This window comes from Theobroma cacao, chromosome 5 (genome assembly GCF_053813885.1).
Source record: "Theobroma cacao isolate CCN51 chromosome 5, ASM5381388v1, whole genome shotgun sequence".
Taxonomy (NCBI): Eukaryota; Viridiplantae; Streptophyta; class Magnoliopsida; order Malvales; family Malvaceae; genus Theobroma; species Theobroma cacao.
The window spans coordinates 436,542-457,779 of record NC_142643.1 but is presented as its reverse complement, the minus strand read 5'-3'; the positions used below and the strand labels follow the sequence as shown (position 1 = coordinate 457,779).

Sequence of the window (21,238 nt, the reverse complement as noted above, 5' to 3'; positions counted from 1 at the left end):
TATGTTGGAGACTCCCTAAACTTGGAAACTTCAAGCACGTTTAATTGATTAATGTCCATGTTAACCATTACACACCATATGATAATTCATGGTAAGTCGATTTCCATCTGTCCAAAGTTGGAATGGGCAACACTGGACGTGGTGCACCACTTCTGCCACATGGTTTTTGGATGATTCCAGCGAATGGTTAATTAACTTCATGGTTCACTTTCATAGAAGGGTCTTTTCCACCCAACCTGTGAGCATCATAAAGTGAAAACATCGGTTTTCAATACACTGCACGAGATCCCCATAGTTTCAGCTGCTTTACAATTATTTCTCACAACCACTCCTTCTATCACTTCTTCATTCATTCATTCATTCATTCATATGCATCTCAAGTCACCTAGTCCCTTTTTTTCCCCACCTACTCCACTGAATCGTTTCACTTACTAGAAATGATATTTCTCTACATGGGAGAAGGAATGAATGAAGCAATGGAAAAGAAACGGCCCAGGAAGCTGAACTTCAATGCACCACTCTTGTCAACAAGGCGACCTGCAGGTGGTCACATTGGTGATAAACTGTCTTGTACGAATTCCCAGGGGGGATGCAAAGATTCAAGCAATGGGATTCCATTCTGCTGGGAACAGGCTCCAGGAAAGCCCAAGAACTTGGATGGAAGTAACAACGTAGATGATGCGGAAACGCCTCGTCCTAAACTCCCACCGAGCAAATGGCGTCCGCCAGAAGAAGCCTGCCAGGATCACAATCATGACCACGATGAAGGCTGTGATGCTGATGTGGATGACTACGACGATGACAACAACGATGATGTTTTCTCGGATGCTATGGAAGTTTTGTCACTTACACAAGCAATAGACATTGTTGAGAAAGCAGAAAAGTTTCGTGGATCATCAGACGGGTTAAAATCAAAGAGTTTAGAGCCTAGTGACTTATATGGGTTAAACCTGGAGAGCTTAGATCGCAGTGATTGCCCATCTCCAAGCTTCATAATCGAGCGCTTTCTTCCTGACGCCACAGCTTTGGCTGCATCATCTGCTATGAACACGTCGTTGAAAACAAAGCTTCCTTATCTCTGCAATTACTCAGAGTCGCCATGTGTTTCCCAAGCAGTGATAAATCGACCATTCTCTTCCCCAAAGGGTTGCGGCCTGGAAATCTTGCTGCCATGGCGTATGAAGCACAAGCTGTGCGGTGTAAAAAGTCCAATCAAGGAAAGCTCTATCATCGTAAAACCAACAACTAGTTCAAAGCAGAAGAAACTATTTTCATCAATTGTTGCCCCTTCTGGAGAATGGAGATGTAAATAAAAGAGGTTTGCTATGTATAGATATATATATACACTGCATGAAATCCTACTGGAACTGAAACATTCTTCTTTCTTTCTCAGTTTTGCTTGTTTTGTCTTGTTTATTCTCTGCCTCTACTTCCTATACTCTTCTAGTATTAGATTAGGTTTAAAATACAAAAATCTTATTACACAAGATTAATACATAATTATTAGCATGTACAGATGTACCCGAACCTCTGGTTTAGTAATAATGATCATTGCATGGGATCGGCACATTCATAAATATCGTATCCGAACATTTGTTCATAGATATACTCATACATTAGTTCAGTCGTAATGATTAATAAAGGATCTCTTATTAAAATGTATCTGAATATATTAATACATGAGATTGGTACATTATTGACATTCACAAACATTGTTCCCGAACATTTAACTCAATACAATTCATCAATATATCAAACCCTAAACATAAATGAAGCCAAACATCTATTTAAGGAAAAACAGTGAAATTAGAACATCAGATATCACTTTAGACAGCATTAATTAGACTCCTGCCTCCATTGCATGACTCCATAAATATGGATTTTATAAGCATGTCATTCTCAATGATTAGATGTACTTTTGAAGCCATTAATGGATGGTCATACAGCCATCCATTTAATTCTATTCAAAATTAAACTCCATTATTACTATATATATAAAACTAAAAATATTGACTAATTTTGTCCTTCTCAAAGTAAAGGTTATTATTAAATTAAATATTGACTAATTTTTTTAAAATATATTTTTATTTATATAAATTATATTAATATTTTTAAAATATAACTAAATTTGAAATAATTGATCAAATCAAATCGTTGGAGATAAGTTGATTTTGATTTTTTTTATTATAATTCGATCAATTTAGATTATTTTTTATGAGAATTCAATTAATTTGCTTTTGAAATTATGAAACCGACTAGATCAAATCGATCAAATAGTTACTTCTAATTTATGATTTAATAAAGAAGAAAATCAGGACAATTGGCAATTAGTGGACTTCCAAGCCCATGTAAAGCAGGCTAAAGCCTATCCAAGCCCCTGGGTCCAGGAACAATTCAAATCCAAAGTTTAACCCACACGTTTGGGGGGAGCATCGCACGTGGTAGATTTCAAAAATCTAGGGTTTTGGAGTTGGGTAATCCCGGGCAGTGACGGGCAGGCTCAAAGCCACGCTGCCCGTTGGTTTGGTTTTGTTTTTTCACATTGAGACCCTCCCTCCCGCTTCCTTCCCATCATTCGAAATTGATTTATATATATTCAAAACCATTTCTTCAATCTCTCCAATCCAAAACTTCCTTACTCTAATCGCCGATTCTCTCTCCTCTCGCTGTCACTCCTTCTTTCCCCTTTTCTTCTCAGTTCTCGTAAGCTTAGCCCAACAATTTTTGAAGAAACAAATACCAGGAAGTGTGGTTTCTGGAGAGAGAGAGAGAGAGAAACCCTAAGTTGTTCTCTTCTTTGTGGGGGGTTTGTTGATTTTTGAATCTCTCTGGTTCGTCGGAGACTGATTCGAGGTATCAAATCTTCACTTTGCCTTTTGATTTCTATTCAGATCTAAGGTTTTTGCCTCTACTTCACTGGGTTTTTCTTAGGGTTTTGCATTTCCAGCATTAACGGTCAGGGTTTCAGTTTTTTTTTCTTTTTTTGTTTGTTTTTCATTTCTGAATCTACGGATCTCCTTATGCTTGTTCTTTTTGTTAGTTTATTTGCCTGTTTGTTTTGTTTTCCTGTTGGTTGTTTCCTTTAGTTTCCCTCTGTTTTCTGCTATTTGAAAAGGAATGAAATTAGTCGTTTTTCTGTTATGTTCCGAGTATTTGTTTTGGGCTTAAAACTTTGTTTGGTTTCTGAGAATGGACAGGGAAGGAGAATTGAGTGACTTTGGGGTTTATATCAGAGACCCCAAGGAAAGAGCAAGGCTCTAATTTCCTTCATCTACCTTGAGCTTAGAAAGCAAATAATGTAACAATACGTCTGTAAAGCTATAATGGTTTGCTAGATTGCCTTTGGACACATAAATTACTGCATGTACTTGGAAATTTCAACAATATCCTTGTTATCAGCATGGGGATTTTGTTCAATTTAATATACATGGTTTCACTGGTTCTGATTAATTAAATAAATCAAGCTACAAGATTCATCGATGTTGATTGTACCCAGTAAATGTTTGTCTGTGTTTGTTAGATGGCTTGTGTGGTTAAGATGAATTCATCTCATCAATTTCTCCTCCAGCCATTCTTGTTACTTGTTGTTAATTTTTGCCCAACTATAACATGCTACTGTCTCTTATGAATTGATTTGTATCATAGTCATGATATCTGATTAGTGTTTTATATTCAAAGTTGTAGTGTAGTTAAAATGGCTATGGAGATCACTCAGTTTCTGCTGGCTGCACAATCAGCGGATGCAAAAGTCCGGACAGAGGCAGAGGGTAATCTGAGGCAGTTCCAAGAGCAGAACCTGCCTGTTTTCCTTCTTTCATTGTCAGTTGAGCTTGCAAATAATGAGAAACCTGTTGAATCCCGTAGATTGGCTGGTATTGTGCTTAAGAATTCATTAGATGCTAAAGATGCTATTAGGAAGGAACAACTTGTTCAACAGTGGATGGCAATTGACATTTCTGTTAAGTCTCAAATCAAAGACTTGCTCTTGAGGACTCTTGGCTCATCTGTTCCTGAGGCGAGGCACACTTCTGCTCAAGTTGTTGCGAAAATTGCTTCAATTGAGATTCCTCGAAAGCAGTGGCCAGAGCTGATTGGATCATTACTTAACAATATGACACAGCAAGATAGGCCTGCAGCCTTGAAACAGGCTACCTTGGAAACTCTTGGATATGTTTGTGAGGAGATATCTCATCAGGACCTTGTTCAAGAAGAAGTCAATGCTGTTCTCACTGCTGTTGTTCAAGGGATGAACCTAGCTGAACACAGCCCTGAAGTTCGGCTTGCAGCAACCAGGGCTTTATATAATGCTCTAGAGTTTGCACAGACCAACTTTGAGAATGAGATGGAGCGGAATTACATCATGAAGGTTGTATGTGACACAGCCATGTCCAAAGAGGTGGAAATCAGGCAGGCTGCTTTTGAGTGTCTTGTTGCAATAGCATCAGCATACTATGAGGTGCTTGAGCCTTACATGCAAACCTTATTTGAGCTTACATCAAATGCTGTAAAAGGAGATGAAGAGACTGTTGCTCTCCAAGCAATTGAGTTCTGGAGCTCTATTTGTGATGAAGAGATAGAGCTCCAGGAGTTTGAGACTCCTGAAAGTGGGGACTCTGGACCTCCCCATTCTCGTTTCATAGAGAAGGCTCTATCATCTCTTGTTCCTCTTTTGTTGGAAACTTTGCTGAAGCAGGAGGAGGATCAGGACCAGGATGATACAGTCTGGAACATATCCATGGCTGGTGGGACATGTCTAGGTCTTGTTGCTAGAACTGTTGGGGATGCTATAGTGCCTCTTGTAATGCCATTTGTGGAATCTAACATTTTGAAGCCAGATTGGCGTTGTAGAGAGGCAGCCACTTATGCATTTGGCTCTATTCTTGAAGGTCCAACCATTGAGAAGCTCTCCCCACTGGTACAGGCAGGACTGGATTTTCTGCTTACTGCTATGAAGGATGGAAACAACCATGTGAAGGACACAACTGCTTGGACTCTTAGTCGTATTTTTGAGTTACTGCACAGTCCAGCTAGTGGGTTTTCTGTCATTGCACCTGAGAATCTTAAACGAGTTGTGGGTGTGTTGTTGGAGAGCATTAAGGATGCTCCCAATGTAGCTGAGAAAGTTTGTGGGGCAATCTATTACCTTGTCCAGGGCTACGAGGATGCAGGACCAAGTGCCTCTGTTCTGTCACCATATCTCACAGACATAATTAGTTGTCTAATTGCAACTGCTGATCGTACAGATGGCAGTGACTCCAAGCTCAGGTCTTCTGCATATGAAACCTTGAATGAAGTTGTGAGATGTTCCAATATTGCAGAAACATCTCCTATCATTGCACAACTATTACCAGTCATTATGAGTAAATTGGGTCAGACTGTGGAGATTCAGATTGTATCATCAGATGATAGGGAAAAGCAAGGGGACTTGCAGGCCTCTCTTTGTGGTGTCTTGCAGGTTATCATCCAGAAACTTAGCAGTACAGATGAAACCAAAACTATCATTCTTCAGGCTGCAGATCAGATCATGATTCTATTCCTTCGGGTGTTTGGTTGCCGCAGCTCTACTGTGCATGAGGAAGCAATGCTTGCAATTGGTGCACTTGCTTATGCCACTGGACCTCAGTTTGAGAAGTATATGCCTGAGTTCTATAAGTATCTTGAGATGGGTCTGCAGAATTTTGAGGAATACCAGGTTTGTGCAATCACGGTTGGGGTTGTTGGTGATATTTGCCGTGCCTTGGATGACAAGGTCTTGCCATACTGTGATGGCATCATGGGCCTTCTTCTAAAGGATCTTGCTAGTTCTGAACTCCACCGGTCTGTAAAGCCTCCCATATTCTCTTGTTTTGGGGACATTGGTCTTGCAATAGGGGAGCACTTTGAGAAGTATGTCCCCTTTGCTCTACCCATGATGCAGGGAGCAGCCGAAATCTGTGCCCAGTTGGAAACTGCTGATGAGGAGATGATGGATTATGGGAACCAGCTCAGACGTAGCATTTTTGAAGCTTATTCTGGTATCCTTCAAGGTTTTAAGAGTGTGAAGCCTGATGTGATGATGCCCTACGCTCAACATCTCTTGAAGTTTATAGAGTTGGTTTCGAGAGACAGACAAAGGTTTTTTTGTTTTCCCCTTCTCTTCCTCTTTGGTACATCGATGCTGCTAATGCCTTAAGTTTTGTCCATCTAAACACTTCTTTTTACATGAATTGCAGGGATGAAAGTGTGACAAAAGCTGCAGTTGCAGTCATGGGTGATCTTGCAGATGCACTTGGCTCCAACACAAACACAAAGCTCTTATTTAAAGACTGTGCATTTTATTCTGAATTTCTTGGTGAATGTCTCCAATCTGATGATGAGCAGCTCAAGGAGACTGCAGGTTGGACCCAGGGTATGATTGGACGTGTCATGGTTTTATGAAGTAGAAGTTTTAGTCCTTTGGAGTATAGTTGTTGTCTTGGTCTGTCCTTTTTCCTTGCTCTAAATCTGCTTTCCTTCTAGTTCTGGTAAAGGTTTTTAAGGCATTAGGGAACCAAAAGGGGGGTTTACTACATGTATCTGTCCATTCATTATTGCGGATTTGGGTTTTGGATTTTCAGGATTTTCTTAATCCGCTTCTTACCATTGGGTAGAGAAAAACAAAGTTAAATGCTGGCAGTGTTTGAGGCCCTGAATGAAGGTGGTAAAAAAACTTGTGAAACTGTCTATCTAATTCATCCACTAATCCGGTGGTTTGTCTTTCAATATAAATTTTAAGTTGTTGGAACTTCATTTTTTTTCTTTGACAGAATTGGATCCTAAATTATTTCAAATGGATTTGCATAGCCTTGCTCTGTTAAATAATTAATAATTGTGTGCAAGGAATACAGTTTTAGAGCATCAGTAATTAAAAAAAAAATGTATACAAAAACTGGCAAAAGTGGAAGATTACCAGCAAAGGGCAAGCAAAAAGAAAAGAGAACTAAATGCTACTAGAAGGTTGGGGAAGAGCACGGTGGACCTTGGGGAATGTTTGCTCCCTCTGTTATGAATACAATTGAACATTCAAAAAAAAAAAAAAGTTGGGGAAGAGCACGGTGGACCTTGGGAAAGCAGCAGGGTCCGCCCGTGGGTCGAGATTACCTGCCGGCAGAGATAGAAGTAGAGGATATTGAACCGATGGATGATGAATGTGATGTCAAGATTGAATCTTTAGAAATCACTTCCAAGAATCTTGCATTTGTCTCAAAAATGCTTCGAGAATCAATCGAGCCCCAGTCATCAAAGAAACGAAGAGAACCATGCTCGTTGAGATACTGCATCACTTGTCGCATGGTTGGCCTACAGCCTGGTCTCTGATGAGAGCAAAGAAGACCCAATTCCAGAATCAACTCCATCTCCTCAACCACGTAATTAGAGTTCAACTTAAGGTCTGCTGCATCAAGGATTCGACTCATTGCCGGCATTCCATCACCCAATCCACCAGGAAGAAGTTACCTGAATCCGTAGGCCTCCGTCCGGTGGCTATTTCGAGAAGCAAAACTCCGAACGCAAACACGTCTGTGCTGGTGGAGGCCTTCCCGTTGCGAGCCAATTCAGGTGCAATATATCCGATTGTGCCAACAACGTTGGTGGTATGCGATGCTGTTCCATGATCATATAGCCTGGCAAGACCAAAGTCACCCAGCCTGGCGTTCATTTCAGCATCTATCAACACATTGCTGGATTTTACATCCCGGTGGATGACCACTTGCTCCCATTCTTCATGTAAATACAATAGCCCTGCACCGATGCCTTTGATGATATCGAACCGTCTTGCCCAGCTCAACACAAAGTTGTCCTTTCGGTTAAACAGCAGGGTGTCGAGGCTCCCGTTAGGGATGTAATCGTAGACCAGAAGGAGATCATTCTTTTGCTTGCACCATCCTTGGAGATTAACCAAGTGCTTGTGCCTCAATCTTCCTAAGCTTTGGATCTCTGCTACAAACTCTCTCAATCCTTGAACTGAGTTCCGAGCAATCCTTCTGACAGCAACTTCACTTCTTGTACTAGGCAACACACCTCTGTACACTGCACCGAACCCGCCTACACCAATCAGCTCGCTCTCTTTAAACCTCTTTGTTGCTGTGTAAAGATCCCTGTAGCTGAATCTATGAGGATAATCCAACTCCCATGCTTCAAGGTTTTCGTATCGCGTCATCCTTCTGTACAATGTCAAAGAGATCAATGATACCAACAGAAGCATGGTCACAACAGATAAAGCCGCAATAAGCGCAATGATTTGGGGTTCAAAAGAGTTGGAAGAGCTTTTCTCTACTGGTGTTGTAGGAAGTTGAGAAATGCTTAGTGTAGGCGCTTCACCATTAGTCGAAAAACTCCGTCCTAGGATGTAATGAGAGCTTGATTTTCTCCCTGTAGCTGCAGAGAAGCCAACATACATTGTTTCCTTGACCACCGATCTCAAGTCGATGAGTCCAGATATAAGAGGTTCAGTTGGTTTCTCTTTTCCTAGAGGGCATACTGTTACATTCACAATTTTCTGCACTCCATATTCTATCCAAGCATGGACAGGCCCCTCACCTTCCAAAGCCAAATCTTCTTTTATGCCATTGACAAAATAAGCGGCCATCTCTAAGGATGTTGAATCAACGCTATTGATGTCGATTCCAACATGGTTTCCTCGTCTGTCATCCTTCTCGTTGTGCCCATTAACGGTATCAAATTCAACTGCAAAGATATGGTTGGTCTCACTGCCATCATTTGACGAGTTGAAAATTCCCAGGTCATGGCCTGTTCCAGCTCTGGAGAAACTTGGAGTGGGAGATAATGTGAAGGCCAAGCCGTAGCCTCCTTGCCCTGGGCTTGATGGGACTATTTCGAAAACAAAAGATGTGCTAAAAGAAGAAGCGTTTCGAGAGACAGAAGTGTATCTATCAAGCATTGGAATTGGTTGATAATAGAATGCATGGCCCGCAACATTATGTGCTTTGTTGGTGAGCCTAAGCACACCAGTGGGTTTGATGATAGAAGCGCCCTCTCTGGTAAGACTTGCTTCACTTGCATTGAATCCAGGGAAGATGAATTCTACAGATTGAGCTAGAGCAATTAGTAGAGGAAAGAAGCAGAAAAGTAGAGCTAAAGAAGCTGCTGATGCCATGGGATTCTGAGAATTGCAAGATTAATCATACGAGGATGCAAGCAAGAATACATAGCGGGAGATATATGTAGGAGACCCTACAGAGTTCACAAAGTCAATGAAGATGATTTATGATAGAGTCTAAATTGGGCTGATAAATGGTGCTGAGACCGCTGTGTATCATTATCACGTTGGTTAGAGCAAGTCCATGCAAATGGGAACAAAGTGATGTTGAGAACTGCAGTGATATAGATGGTTTTGATTTTTCAGTCCTTTTAGACGGCTTGACTATTTCATCTTCATGCAATTTCTGAGATCCAAGTCTGAAAGAAAGGCATGATTGATTTGGGGTTGAAAGCACTTAGACCGCTAGCTGTGTCCCGTTGGTTAGAGCACGTCCATCCATATGGGAAGAAAGTGATGCCGAAAACTACCATGATATGGATAGTTTTCTGAGTTTTCCAGCCCCTCTAGGCTGCTTGACTGTTTCATCATGCAATTTCCGGAGTCATGTTCTGAAAGAAAAGGCATATGAGTGATTTGGGGATGAAACCACTCAGGCCTTGGCTCAATTAATCCGCCAGCTGCAAGGTCAGGGTCAACAGCCGTTGAGAGGTTTTGATTTTTGTTTTCTGTTCTCATTTCTGTGTATAACTAACCCTTGGTCCTTCAACTTGTTGACAAATCCAAACGAAGTTAGTGGAGTTTATTTATTTCTGAACTTGAAACCACTGTTCTATTGTCAAACCCTTGCATTTTCTTTCCTATTGCATGCATATATAGAGGTCACAATAACTGAAGTGCAGGGTACCTTGCCATGTTAGACAATTAGTTGCTGTAGTCCATTTCCAGGCCTTGCCAGGAAACAAAATTATTTTGACCTATTTTTAATTTTATCATGGAATTTTATCACGGATTAAAGAAATAGAATCTTCTAGTAAAAATTTTCAGAATTGCATTAATTTGTACTTTCAGGAAGATGGTCCTTGTCCATGCCATCTCTCAGGACAATTTCTCTATCTTTTTGTTATAATTTTTTTAAAAAAATTATAACAATAAAATTATATTTAATTATAAATATTTTAAGTTAATTGTGTTAAACGTGTTAATCATATTAGAAAAAAACTATGTTAATAGTTTAATCGTATTTATTAATCATATCGAATCGTATAAAAAATCTTAACACATTTAGTAAACGTGCTAAATGTTTCGTGTTATGTGGTTATTAAACGTATTTGTATACGTGTTTCAGATGTTGACCCGAATCATGATTTGTATCGTGTTCGAGTTTAGTCTTATTATATTTCGTGTCTTAATCATGTTGATACAATTAAGACACGAAACACGAATTACTAGTTCTAATTGAAAAAACATATCGATAACTTTTTGAATTAAATAATTTGATGAGTATTTTGTTATTTTTTGTCAAAAATTAGTTCAAGTGGATCACGGGTTAAACTAAACTAAAATTTATTTAATAAATCGACAAGGGCATTGATTTGAACTTATAAGAAACAAATAATTTTATGAATTCAAAATGAAAATATATCCAATATGTTTATCCAGATGTTTGAATGAAAATTTACTCATATGCATGCAGTTGCCTTGTCGTAAAAATTTTTTATTTTTATAAATATAAAAGATCAAAGATTTTTAATATTAAGAAGAATAAAAAATTGAGGAAAAAATAAATTTGTAATATTAAAAAGTATTAAGTGTTTAAAACAATAAATTTCAATTGAAAATATTTCAAAAACGAAAGATGGATAAAAAAAGGAATGGAGAAATTGCAAGTCTTTGTAAAATAAAAAATATATTTTGTTTCGAAGATTCGATGCAATAAAAAAATTATAATTAACAGAAAGAATTAGAAAAAAAAAAAGAAAATATTAAATACTAATGTTTTTTAAAGGCAACTCTACTTCGCAACTTCATGTCTAGTGTCCATGGTCAGCAACTCATCTGTATCCATGGACATTTCTAGGATAGATTCTGTAGTTTCCGAATCCATGCCTTGCCCAGAAAGAAAAGAGATTGGAAAGGATTAAAATGGAGGAGTTTGATATCATCGATGATCGCATTAATTCTGTAAACAATTGAAAATCACATTTACTTGTAGCAGAACGAAAGATTGACTAATTTCAATATGAAGTATGTCCAACCTGTGTTTACAAATCCTAACCAGGCTGGGGTGGAAGATTTCCCATCACATGCCATAGTTGATTTCAAGTTTCTACCCTAACAAGCTATGAGTCAAAAGAAAAGATTCTGAAGCTTAGATCTATGTGCCAGAACTGTAAGAGATGCTTGTGCTGGTGGAAGATGAGGGATGAGATTTTGTGATCTTATAATCAGAAGAAATTACTTCCAGGAACTTTGAGTATAGTTCATCTCGAGAATCAAACGATTCCCAGTAATCAATTGGGGGAAGAGGGTCATCCCTGTTGAGGTACCGCATGACTTTTCTCATGCTAGGCCTAACTTCAGGCTTTGGATGAGAACACAGAAGACCCAACAGGAGAACCAACCTCACCTCTTCGGTCACAAAACTCGAGTTCAACTTTGGATCCATTGCATCAAGAATTTGACCCGCTTTGTGGCACTCTATCACCCAATCGACCAGGAAGATGTTTCTTGAATCAATTGGCTTCCTTCCAGAAACTACTTCCAGGAGCAAAACCCCATATGCGAAAACATCTGACCTAGTTGAGGCCTTACCATTGCGAGCCAATTCTGGTGCAATGTACCCAATTGTGCCTACGATGTTTGTCGTGTGTGATTCTGTACCATGATCATACAACCTCGCAAGACCGAAGTCCCCCAACCGTGCATTCATACCAGCATCTATCAGGACATTGCTAGATTTCACGTCTCTGTGGATTACGACCAACTCCCATTCTTCATGCAGATACAGTAGTCCAGCAGCAATGCCTTTGATGATGTTGAACCTTTGATCCCAGCTTAACGCAAAGCCTTGTTTCTGATTGAAGAGGAGAGAATGAAGGCTTCCATATGGGATGTACTCATAGATCAGAAGAAGATCATTCTTTTGCTTACACCATCCTTGGAGATTAACCAAATTCTTGTGCCTTAACCTTCCTAAGCTTTCGATCTCTGCTGCGAATTCTCTCAGACCTTGGATTGAATTCTGAGTTATCTTTTTGACAGCAATTTCAGCTCCGGTTGTTGGCAAGACACCTTTGTAGACTGCACCGAACCCTCCGACTCCAATAATCTCACTGTCTTTAAAACCCCTAGTTGCTGCATAAAGATCCTTGTACTGGAACCGGTGAGGACAATCTAATTCCCAATCTTCAAGTTCCTCAGACTTCGCCTTCCTTTTGTACAACGTAAAATAGATCAATATTCCCAACAATAGAACAGTTACGGTGGATAAAGCAGCAATAAGACCAATGACTTGAGGATCAAAAGAAGATCCATCCTTTTCTTTTGGCGGTGGCACAGGAAGTTGGGAAACATTGAGTTGGCGAGCTGTTCCACCTGTCGAGAAACTCCATCCCAAGATGAAATGTGAGCTTGACTTTTCCCCCGTGGATGCGGAAAAGCCAACGTACATGGTTTCCTCAACCAAAGGTGTTAAATCAATGCGATGGGAAATGAGAGGCTGGGATGGTTTCTCTACCTTTAATGGAGAGATCGTGACGTTCACGAAATTTCCATCGTATTCTATCCAAGCATGGACGGGATCTCCACTCTCCAATTTCATATCCTCCTTTAGGTTTGTGTTATTGATAAAATAAGCAGCTGGTTCCGTCTCCTTGGAATACATGCTATTGATGTTGATCCCAACATGATTTCCGTCACTGTCTGAATCATCGTTGAATCCATTCACAGTATCGAATTCCACTGCAAAAACATGGTTGGAGGACAAACCATCGTTCTCCTTGTTGAATATTCCCATGTAGTGACCTGCTTCAGCTCCAGGGAACTGCTTGGAAGGCGACAACGTAAAAGCAAGGCCATGGCCTCCTCGCCCTGAGGTTGGAGGTACAATAGCGAACACGAAAGTAGTGCTGAAAGAAGAAGCCTTGGGAGAACCAGGTAAAGACTTATTGTCCAGCATCTGTATCGATTCTGAATAGAACGCATGGCCTACAGCGTAATTTGATTTGTTCGTGAGCTTCAGGGCGCCACTAGCTCTGATAATGGAAGCTCCCTCAAGGGTAAGCTTTGATTCACTTCCATTGAAATCATTGAAGATGAAACTTGGGGGCTGAGGCTGAGCAAAAACGGGAAAGAAGACAATGCAGAAGATAAGGGAAGCCCAAGAACATGATCCTGCCATGGGATTTGAAGAGCTAAAGCAAATTTTGTTGTAATCAACAGATAAGGATGATAACAATTATAGAAAAGACAATGATATATCAAAACAAGTAATCCCAAATGGAAGACTTGAAGGTTTCCAAGTCAAAGATTAAAGGTTTGGGCACTCTCATCTCAAAGTCAGCCTCATGGGCTCAAGATTGATGAGACGAACAGTGGGTCTAAATGGACAGTTGCCGTAGGCAAGAGGGTTTCTGAATTTTCCTGGACTACTAGAAATTATTGACATATTTTAAGTTTATCATTGAATTTGATCAAACATAATATTTTTGCCGGAATTTAAAGTGGTGCATATCATGGATTAAAGAAACAGAATTTTCTAATAAAAATTCTAAGAATTGCATTAATTTAGCAAGATTTGAGCTTTCAGGATGATGTTATACCCTCCCACGTCTTCACCTTTTTGGATCTATTTACATTGGTCATTGTCCAACATTAATTGTGTGAAAAATTAGGTTCTTCCTCTCCCATTCCTTTTAGATTTTTTCCATCTATTTGACCATTTATTAGAAAACTTTGCAAATTAAAAAAAAAAGTTGGAAACATTCAAACCTCTCATATAAAGGAAAAATATATAAAATATCACAAAACGATACAAATCGTTAAATAAAAAACCGTTCATGTTACCGAAATAACAATATCAAAATATTAATGATACACAATATCGATTAAGATTAAACAATTCACCTACAACATGTAAATGATAGGATAGTGAAAAAAAACTAACCCACATCAAATTATTTTTATTATCGTCAAGTCACGAACATTTCACTTCTATTCATTTTCATTGTTTTAAAGTAACAAAATAAAACCGTAAAATAAAATAAAAAAGCAAAATATATATGAAGCATTCGAAATAAAGAAGAGAATAAAACAGTTAACCCTCATGCAAAAGCTAACGTAGTAACGAAGTAGAAGTAGTAGTAATTTAATTACTGATTGAGAGAGCCTTACGTACCAATTCTCAAACACTGTTTGACTGAAGTAAGTACTCATTATTCAACAAGCGTAAGTTTGGCGGTCTGAGGAAAAGAGGGAATCAACCTATGGAATGGGGTTGGAAAGTGATTCGGATGAGTATTGGGTTTAGACCTAATCAAAGTAAACAGTCAGCTTCCGAATGAAGTGATTCGGATGAGTGTTTTACCATTTTTACTCAAAAAACGAGTTGAACTCGATCGTGCTTTGATCCGGAAATGGAAAAAAGATGGAATAAGGATTAAACTAAACAATAATTTTTATATATAAATCAACAGGGGGCATTGGGTTGAACTTGACTATATCCAGTATTTGTTTATCCTAGAGGTTTCAATGAAAGTTTACTTAATTTTCGAGCTTAATCATGGATATTGCCTTGTTGTAAATTGGCTTTCGATGGTACTAAGTCAACTCCACTTCGCAACCTCTTGTCTTGTGTCTATCTGTCTGCCAAGTCAGGTGTCTCTCTAGGCCCATGATTGAATTATAGCGAGACAGAAGGACTAGAAAGAAAGAAGAAGAAATTAAATGTCTTGACCAAGATTGTATTCTCTGTAATGTAACTCAACTTTGAAGGATGCCATGCATGTCTCAAGCCAAACCAAAGCCGATGGAATTTGATCAGTTTTTGTTTGATTCTTTGACTGATGTGGTGGCCTTTTTGCTTTGATTATCAGGCAACCTTGCCGGAAATGAGTATCTCCTGACAGAAATACTTATGACACCTTTTTACACACACTGTCGTTAGTCTCCAACTCCAACGATGAAGAAGAATATAGGTATGACTCGAATTATTAAACTAAGAAATTGCATTTGTCATTGAGGGAAATCCCATTTTTTTTTTGGGCCTACTAGCCAAATTAATTAAACGAAAAAACAACGAGGCAAGTCTGGGTCTAACAACTTTTGATTAAAATAATTTTCTGCAGAAATATATCATTACCTGATAATAGCAGTTGATATAGACGTTTATAGCTCAAATTCTCAACCAAATCCTGCCAGGAAATTCTTTCTTTTCCTGAATCGGATGCATGACAATTTGTTTAGGGATAAGGTTTTGAGTCGTAGATATTTTTAGCAGCTTAATTGACAAAAAGGAATCTAAGTATAAAGGGCAGAGTAATTCCGAGATATCTCCATCCTGTCGAAATTATTTATTAATACCGTAAGTTTTCTGCCTTGAGAAAGCAACTTTTTAGAGAGTTTATATGTTACAAGTAACTGTAGATATCATGCCTTTATCTTGTTATACGTAAAACATTATATTATCTTACACTTCTTTACCTAATTATATATTATTTAATCTTATGTATATTGTTATGTCATGCGTCGAATTGATTACATCAATAATCGGTCGGAAATTTGTTGACAATTAATCATGTTGGAAGGAAATTTTCTCACAAATACAAATAAACTAGATGCAACACAGTCAAAGCCAAAATCATTGGAAGCTACAACTTAGGAAATTTTCAGGGGCCGGCCACTCAAGGAAGGTGGGTGGGAAGGGAAACTAGCCCACGCTTAAGTAATCTTGTAATTAATGATTATCTAGCTTTCTCAACATTGTTAAAATTACAGAATTATTTTTAAAGAGTTATCTAAGATAGACACAGTAATAGAGAAATATTCATTAAGTGAAAAATCATGAGATTACAATAATAGTCTCAAACTCACAATCCTTATCTCTCGTACACCCAAATCACTGATGATTATTCTTTATCTTAATATAATTAAGATATGTTATTCTAGTCTAACTAGATTTAAAAACAATCTTAACAAGATATACTAGTTTAATTAGAATTAAACTATCCTAATCTAATTACAATTCAAGACTTGAATTCACCAAGCTCCACCTTATGAACCAATCTCTATCGACACTACCATTGCCCTAAAGAGCCTCAAGCACTACGAACACCGATCAAGCCCAAGCAATGCTTGAACTTTATCCCAGAAATTGACTTTATCAACATATTTGTCAGATTTTCAGCTGTAGCTATTTTCTTCACTACAATCTCACATCTAAAAACAATTTATCGAACGAAGTTACACTTGACTATAAAAAAACATTTGATTTTTCATCAAGTGTAAGACACTTTGACTATAAAAAAACACAAATATATAAGCTTGTCCAAAACCAAAATCACTAGTCAAGCCTCAAACCCATAAAGCCTCCTTCACTGCCGCAGTCACAGCCATATATTAAGCTTTAGTTGTAGACAAAGTAACTATTACTTTCCAATTGATTGCAGATCATGAGAGAATGAACACATACCCCATTCGAGATCTTCTACTATCTAGATCACCAGCAAAATTTGAATTGGAGAAACTAACCATATTACAACTACTGTTTACACCTCCTTCACACACTAAGCCAACATCAATAATATCTTTAAGTGTTTTCAAAAGCTCCCATGTTTGATCCCAATGTAGAGACTCAATCTTCTTAGAAGACTTAGCATATGTAATTGCCTCAAGATAAAAGTAAGGCTCATCAATCTCTACTTCCATAAATAAAACATAAGAATCAAAATCACCATTGATACAAGTAATGCTTCATTGAGTTACTAATTCTTGTACCTTTTGCAGTTCATTCTAGATTTCACTATCATCAAGCACTATCTTGGGAGAATTGATTTCAAGCTCCACCTGCTTGCCAACTCCTTCGTCTAATGTGTTTGCAATACAATTCTAAATTTTATCCCATGAAGTAATGCAGACTTATCAAAAGTAACATCCCGACTCACTATAAACTTGAGAGACTTACAATTAGTACACCACAATTGATAACCCTTCACCTTATATGCATGGTTTAGGGATATGCACTCCGTCACCCTTAACTCAAGTTTACCATCACTCATATAAGTATGAACAAGACAACCAAATATTCTCAATATAGAGTAATCAGCGAACTTACCAAACCAAACTTCCTTGGGAGTTTTAAATTCAATTGCAATTGATAGAGACTAATTTACCAAGTAGCAAGCCATGTTGATAGCTTTTATCTAAAATACTTTGGTTAGGCTAACATTAAAGAACATGTATTTTACTCTCTCTTGAAGTGTTCTCTTCCTCCATTCTACAACACCGTTTTGTTATGATGTTTTGATGACAGTGCGATGTCTAATGATTTTTTTATTCTTGTAGAACAAACTAAACTCACCTCTATAAAATTCCAAACCATTGTTTGTTCAAAAGCTCTCAATCCTTTTCTTAGTCTACTTCTCAATCAATGCCTTCCAATGTAAGAAGGTGGTCAACACTTCACTCATAGCCTTCGAAAAGTATGTCCACTCATTTCTTAAAAAATCATCAATAAAGGTCCACATGTATAATGATTCACCTTTTGATGCCACTAGAGAAAGACCCCACAAATCTGAATGGATGTAGTTTACTGCACCCTTGATTTGGTGAGTTGTAGTACTAAATTTCACTGTATGTTGCTCACAGAAATCTAGCTTCTTAGTCTTTTGACTACACAGTAAACTACGCTTACTCAGTTTTTTAATCACTTTCTCACTCATATGACCTAATCTCACATACCATAAACAAATTACATCATCATCAAGATCATTAAATGAAACTACGAAAATAGTTTCAATGACCGTATTTTCCACTGGACGATAAAGGTCCTCGAATAACTTACCTTTCATGATAGTTAAGGCTCCTTTAGATACATTCAAGACACCATCTTAGCTACTATATTTGTAGCCTTTTTTATCTAACAGACTCAAGGATATCAAATTCTTTTTCATGTCAGAAACATGTTTCACCTTAAATGTCTTTATCATACCATCAAACATCTTGATCCGAATTATGCCTATCTCAACAACTGAGAGAGCAAAATCATCTTCTAATTGTATAGTGCCCATATCAATAGATTGATAACTTATAAACCAATCACACTTAGGACATATATGGAAGCAACAAGCTGAATTCAAGATCCATGTATCCATCAGGTTACCAAAAGTAACTGCAAGAACACTATTAGCTTCCTTAAAAGTATCAAAGTCATCTCCAACCATATTTGCAGTATTCTCATATTTGTTGACCTTTTCATCATCTTTGAATTTGGTACAATCTTGATGAAAAGTGCCATTTCTAACCACAATTCTAGCTAGATGTACCTTTTCTGTCTAAACCCTTCTTTCTATCTTTTTCTGTATTCACAATCAGGCATTCTGCTTGATTTTCGTTCTAGATACCACCAATTTTCTTTTTCAATTCCTTGAAATTTAAATATGCCCTTACATCTTCAAAGGTGAAAGTGTCTCGACCATATAACATAGAATCCATGAAGTTTTCATATGATGGAGGTAAAAAACATAGAAGAATTAAAGCTTGGTCTTCATCCTCAATTTAACATCGATATTCTTTAAATCAAGAATAACTCTATTAAATTCATCAATGTGGGTATTAAAGGACGTACCTTCACATATCTTGAGAGTATACAATCGTTGCTTCATATAAAGTCGATTCGTCAAGGATTTGGTCATATAAATACTCTCGAGTTTAAGCCACACTGTAGTAACAGATTCTTCATCCGTGACTTCTCTTAGCACCTCATTAGACAAAGCTAGGAGAATAGCATTATGTGCTTTCTCCATAAGGTCATCTTTCTCACCATCAGATAAATTCAAAAGAAGATGGTTTTTTCCTTTTAGTGGTTGCAACAGTCCTTGTTGCACTAATAATGTGCGCATCTTAACACACCACAAGCTGAAATTGTTTTTTTCATTAAACTTTTCAATCTCATACTTGGTCGATGAAGTTACCATTGCAATATTCAAATTGACTCAAGACCTTGAAGTTCGGATACTAATTTGTTGTGAAAATTGCAAAAGTATCCCTAAAGAGTTGTCCAAGATCTCACCCAATTAATAGAATAAAGAAAGAAAGAAAGAAATCAAGCACACTCACAAGAACACAAGAACACAAGAATTTACGTAATTCGGTCTTTTAATGACCTACGTTCACAGACACAACAATAGAGAAATATTCACTAAGAGAAAAATTAAGAGATTACAAGAATAGTCTCAAACTCACAATCGTTAGGCCACGTACACGCAAATTACTCTCTCTAAATCTAGATGATAACTATTCTTTAACCCCATAAGATCCTTTTATAGGGGCTAAGTACAATAATCTTATCCAAATACAATTAGGATAAGTTGTTCTAGTCTAACTAGATTTAAAGACTATCTTAATAAGGTGTACTAGTTTAATTAGAATTAAACTATCCTAATCAAACTACAATTCAAGACTATCCTAATCAAACTATAATTCAAGACCATCCTAACACCCAATGTAAGGACTCAAGTCCAGCATCGATCAAGCAACTTTTCGGACCTAACCCACATGACCTCAAAAGTTAAAGCATGCGTTAGTCCGATGTGGGCTTTCACATTGCACTGGTGAGATTTTAATCTTATGAAATGCACATGATATGTGTCCTTGACGAGGACATCAAGGATTTTAATAGGTGGGATTGTGATATCTTACATCTCACATCTGATGTGAATGTGATTGCTAAGATTTATATAATAATTCAAGTCCATTACTACTAACAACTTGAGTTTGAGCTTTTGAAACTAACGTGGTTTAAGTCCAAAAAATTACTGGATAAATATTTGAAGTTGATCATTACACCCAATGTTATGTTGATGTTTGATTATTTTGCGACTAAAAAATCAATATTGGATCATGATTCTGCATGCCATATCTTCAACATTTTGGATATGGAAAACTTATCCAAAAATAGAATTTATTACATTACAAAACATCAAAAGGACAAGAATCAAGATATAGATGGAATATTTTGCATGAAAGTTGCGTAAAACTCTTTGCTCATCTTTAACTTTTTATCATTGGTTATTACTTTTTGCCATTATAACTTACTTCATGCTATTCAAACTTTAACAAAACTTTGAATAGGATTAAAAGTAACAAGTTAAAATTCATAATCTAATCAAAATTGTTTAATAATACTCATTAATTATCCGAAACTGTTTATTTAGTGAACATTCGTTTAAAAACTTGGATCCAATCTGATTTCTTTAAACGTAAATGGAATTTAAATGGATATTTGCACCAAAATCTATTACTTATAAATAGTTTCAAACAGCAGATATCTTAACCCTGAAAATCAAAATCAAGACCTGATCAAATTACACCTTTCGGAAGGAATATAATATTGGCGGGTGATGAAGGAGAAAAAGAAAGAGACTAATAATATTTGGAAGTGGTATTAATTAGAATGAACCCGAATTTCCTGCATTAAGATAATTAATTATACACAGAAAGAACAAGACTTTGACGAGTAATATAACCATCATTAACCGAAAGCGACGTGGTCAGGAATTCTTTCGATTCTTCATGCAACCTGGTAGTTTTATCAGCTTCTTCTTCCTTAAATTCAAATATAATATGTTGATGAATACGAGGAATTTTGTTTATCAGCTCCGGGCCTGGTCTTCATATTATTATTTAAATGGAGGTTATCATTCTCATTAAGTTAAACGGTATTTACCTTGAAAAGCAATGAACAGTTTCACCTGACTAATTTCTTCATTAAAATATTCATATAATATAAAAAAAATTACATGCAATATCACCTCTGGGAAGCTGCCAAGCAAGGAAGGCGACCCAGCAGGGAACCTTGATGGAATAATACTCTTAAGAAATCGGGCGAGAGTGATTGGGAGTTCTTTTCTTTGATTTAAATTTCTTTTCATGTTATGTTATTCATGCCATCGTTATCTGCTTTATATATATACGCACGCACACACACACGAAAACTCCACAGTC

General features: G+C 37.4%; 3 protein-coding genes and 1 pseudogene across 4 annotated transcripts; 2 read left to right on the top strand and 2 right to left on the bottom strand.

Annotated features, from left to right (window-relative positions):
- The first annotated feature begins 76 nt into the window (after window positions 1–76).
- On the top strand, window positions 77–1,367 carry LOC18597481 (uncharacterized). Its single transcript, XM_007026548.3, has one exon. The coding sequence runs from the start codon at window positions 438–440 to the stop codon at window positions 1,311–1,313; it is 876 nt and encodes a 291-aa protein (XP_007026610.3). The 5' UTR covers window positions 77–437; the 3' UTR covers window positions 1,314–1,367.
- A 1,162-nt stretch (window positions 1,368–2,529) lies between these two features.
- Window positions 2,530–6,768, top strand: LOC18597480 (ARM repeat superfamily protein). 2 transcript variants are annotated; one of them, XM_007026547.3, is made up of 3 exons: window positions 2,530–2,853; window positions 3,685–6,114; window positions 6,213–6,768. In XM_007026547.3, exons 2-3 carry the CDS (start codon window positions 3,695–3,697, stop codon window positions 6,415–6,417), a joined length of 2,625 nt encoding a protein of 874 aa, XP_007026609.1. In that variant the 5' UTR covers window positions 2,530–2,853; window positions 3,685–3,694; the 3' UTR covers window positions 6,418–6,768. The 2 variants fall into 2 exon arrangements, with proteins under 2 accessions (XP_007026609.1, XP_007026608.1); XM_007026546.3 differs by having other exon boundaries at window positions 2,531–2,853; window positions 3,679–6,114.
- A 93-nt stretch (window positions 6,769–6,861) lies between these two features.
- LOC18597479 (putative L-type lectin-domain containing receptor kinase VI.1 pseudogene) lies at window positions 6,862–9,133 on the bottom strand (annotated as a pseudogene).
- Window positions 9,134–11,170: 2,037 nt separating this feature from the next.
- On the bottom strand, window positions 11,171–13,672 carry LOC18597478 (lectin-domain containing receptor kinase VI.3-like). The gene has a single exon (XM_018120793.2). It carries the CDS (start codon window positions 13,416–13,418, stop codon window positions 11,394–11,396), a length of 2,025 nt encoding a protein of 674 aa, XP_017976282.2. The 5' UTR covers window positions 13,419–13,672; the 3' UTR covers window positions 11,171–11,393.
- Between the last annotated feature and the right edge of the window lie 7,566 nt (window positions 13,673–21,238).

Coding starts and splice junctions, on each gene's coding strand:
- LOC18597481 (XM_007026548.3), top strand. CDS start 438: ATGATATTTCTCTACATGGGAGAAGGAATGAATGAAGCAATGGAAAAG.
- LOC18597478 (XM_018120793.2), bottom strand. CDS start 13,418: ATGGCAGGATCATGTTCTTGGGCTTCCCTTATCTTCTGCATTGTCTTC.
- LOC18597480 (XM_007026547.3), top strand. CDS start 3,695: ATGGCTATGGAGATCACTCAGTTTCTGCTGGCTGCACAATCAGCGGAT. Junction 6,115..6,212: donor GTTTCGAGAGACAGACAAAG/GTTTTTTTGTTT, acceptor CATGAATTGCAG/GGATGAAAGTGTGACAAAAG.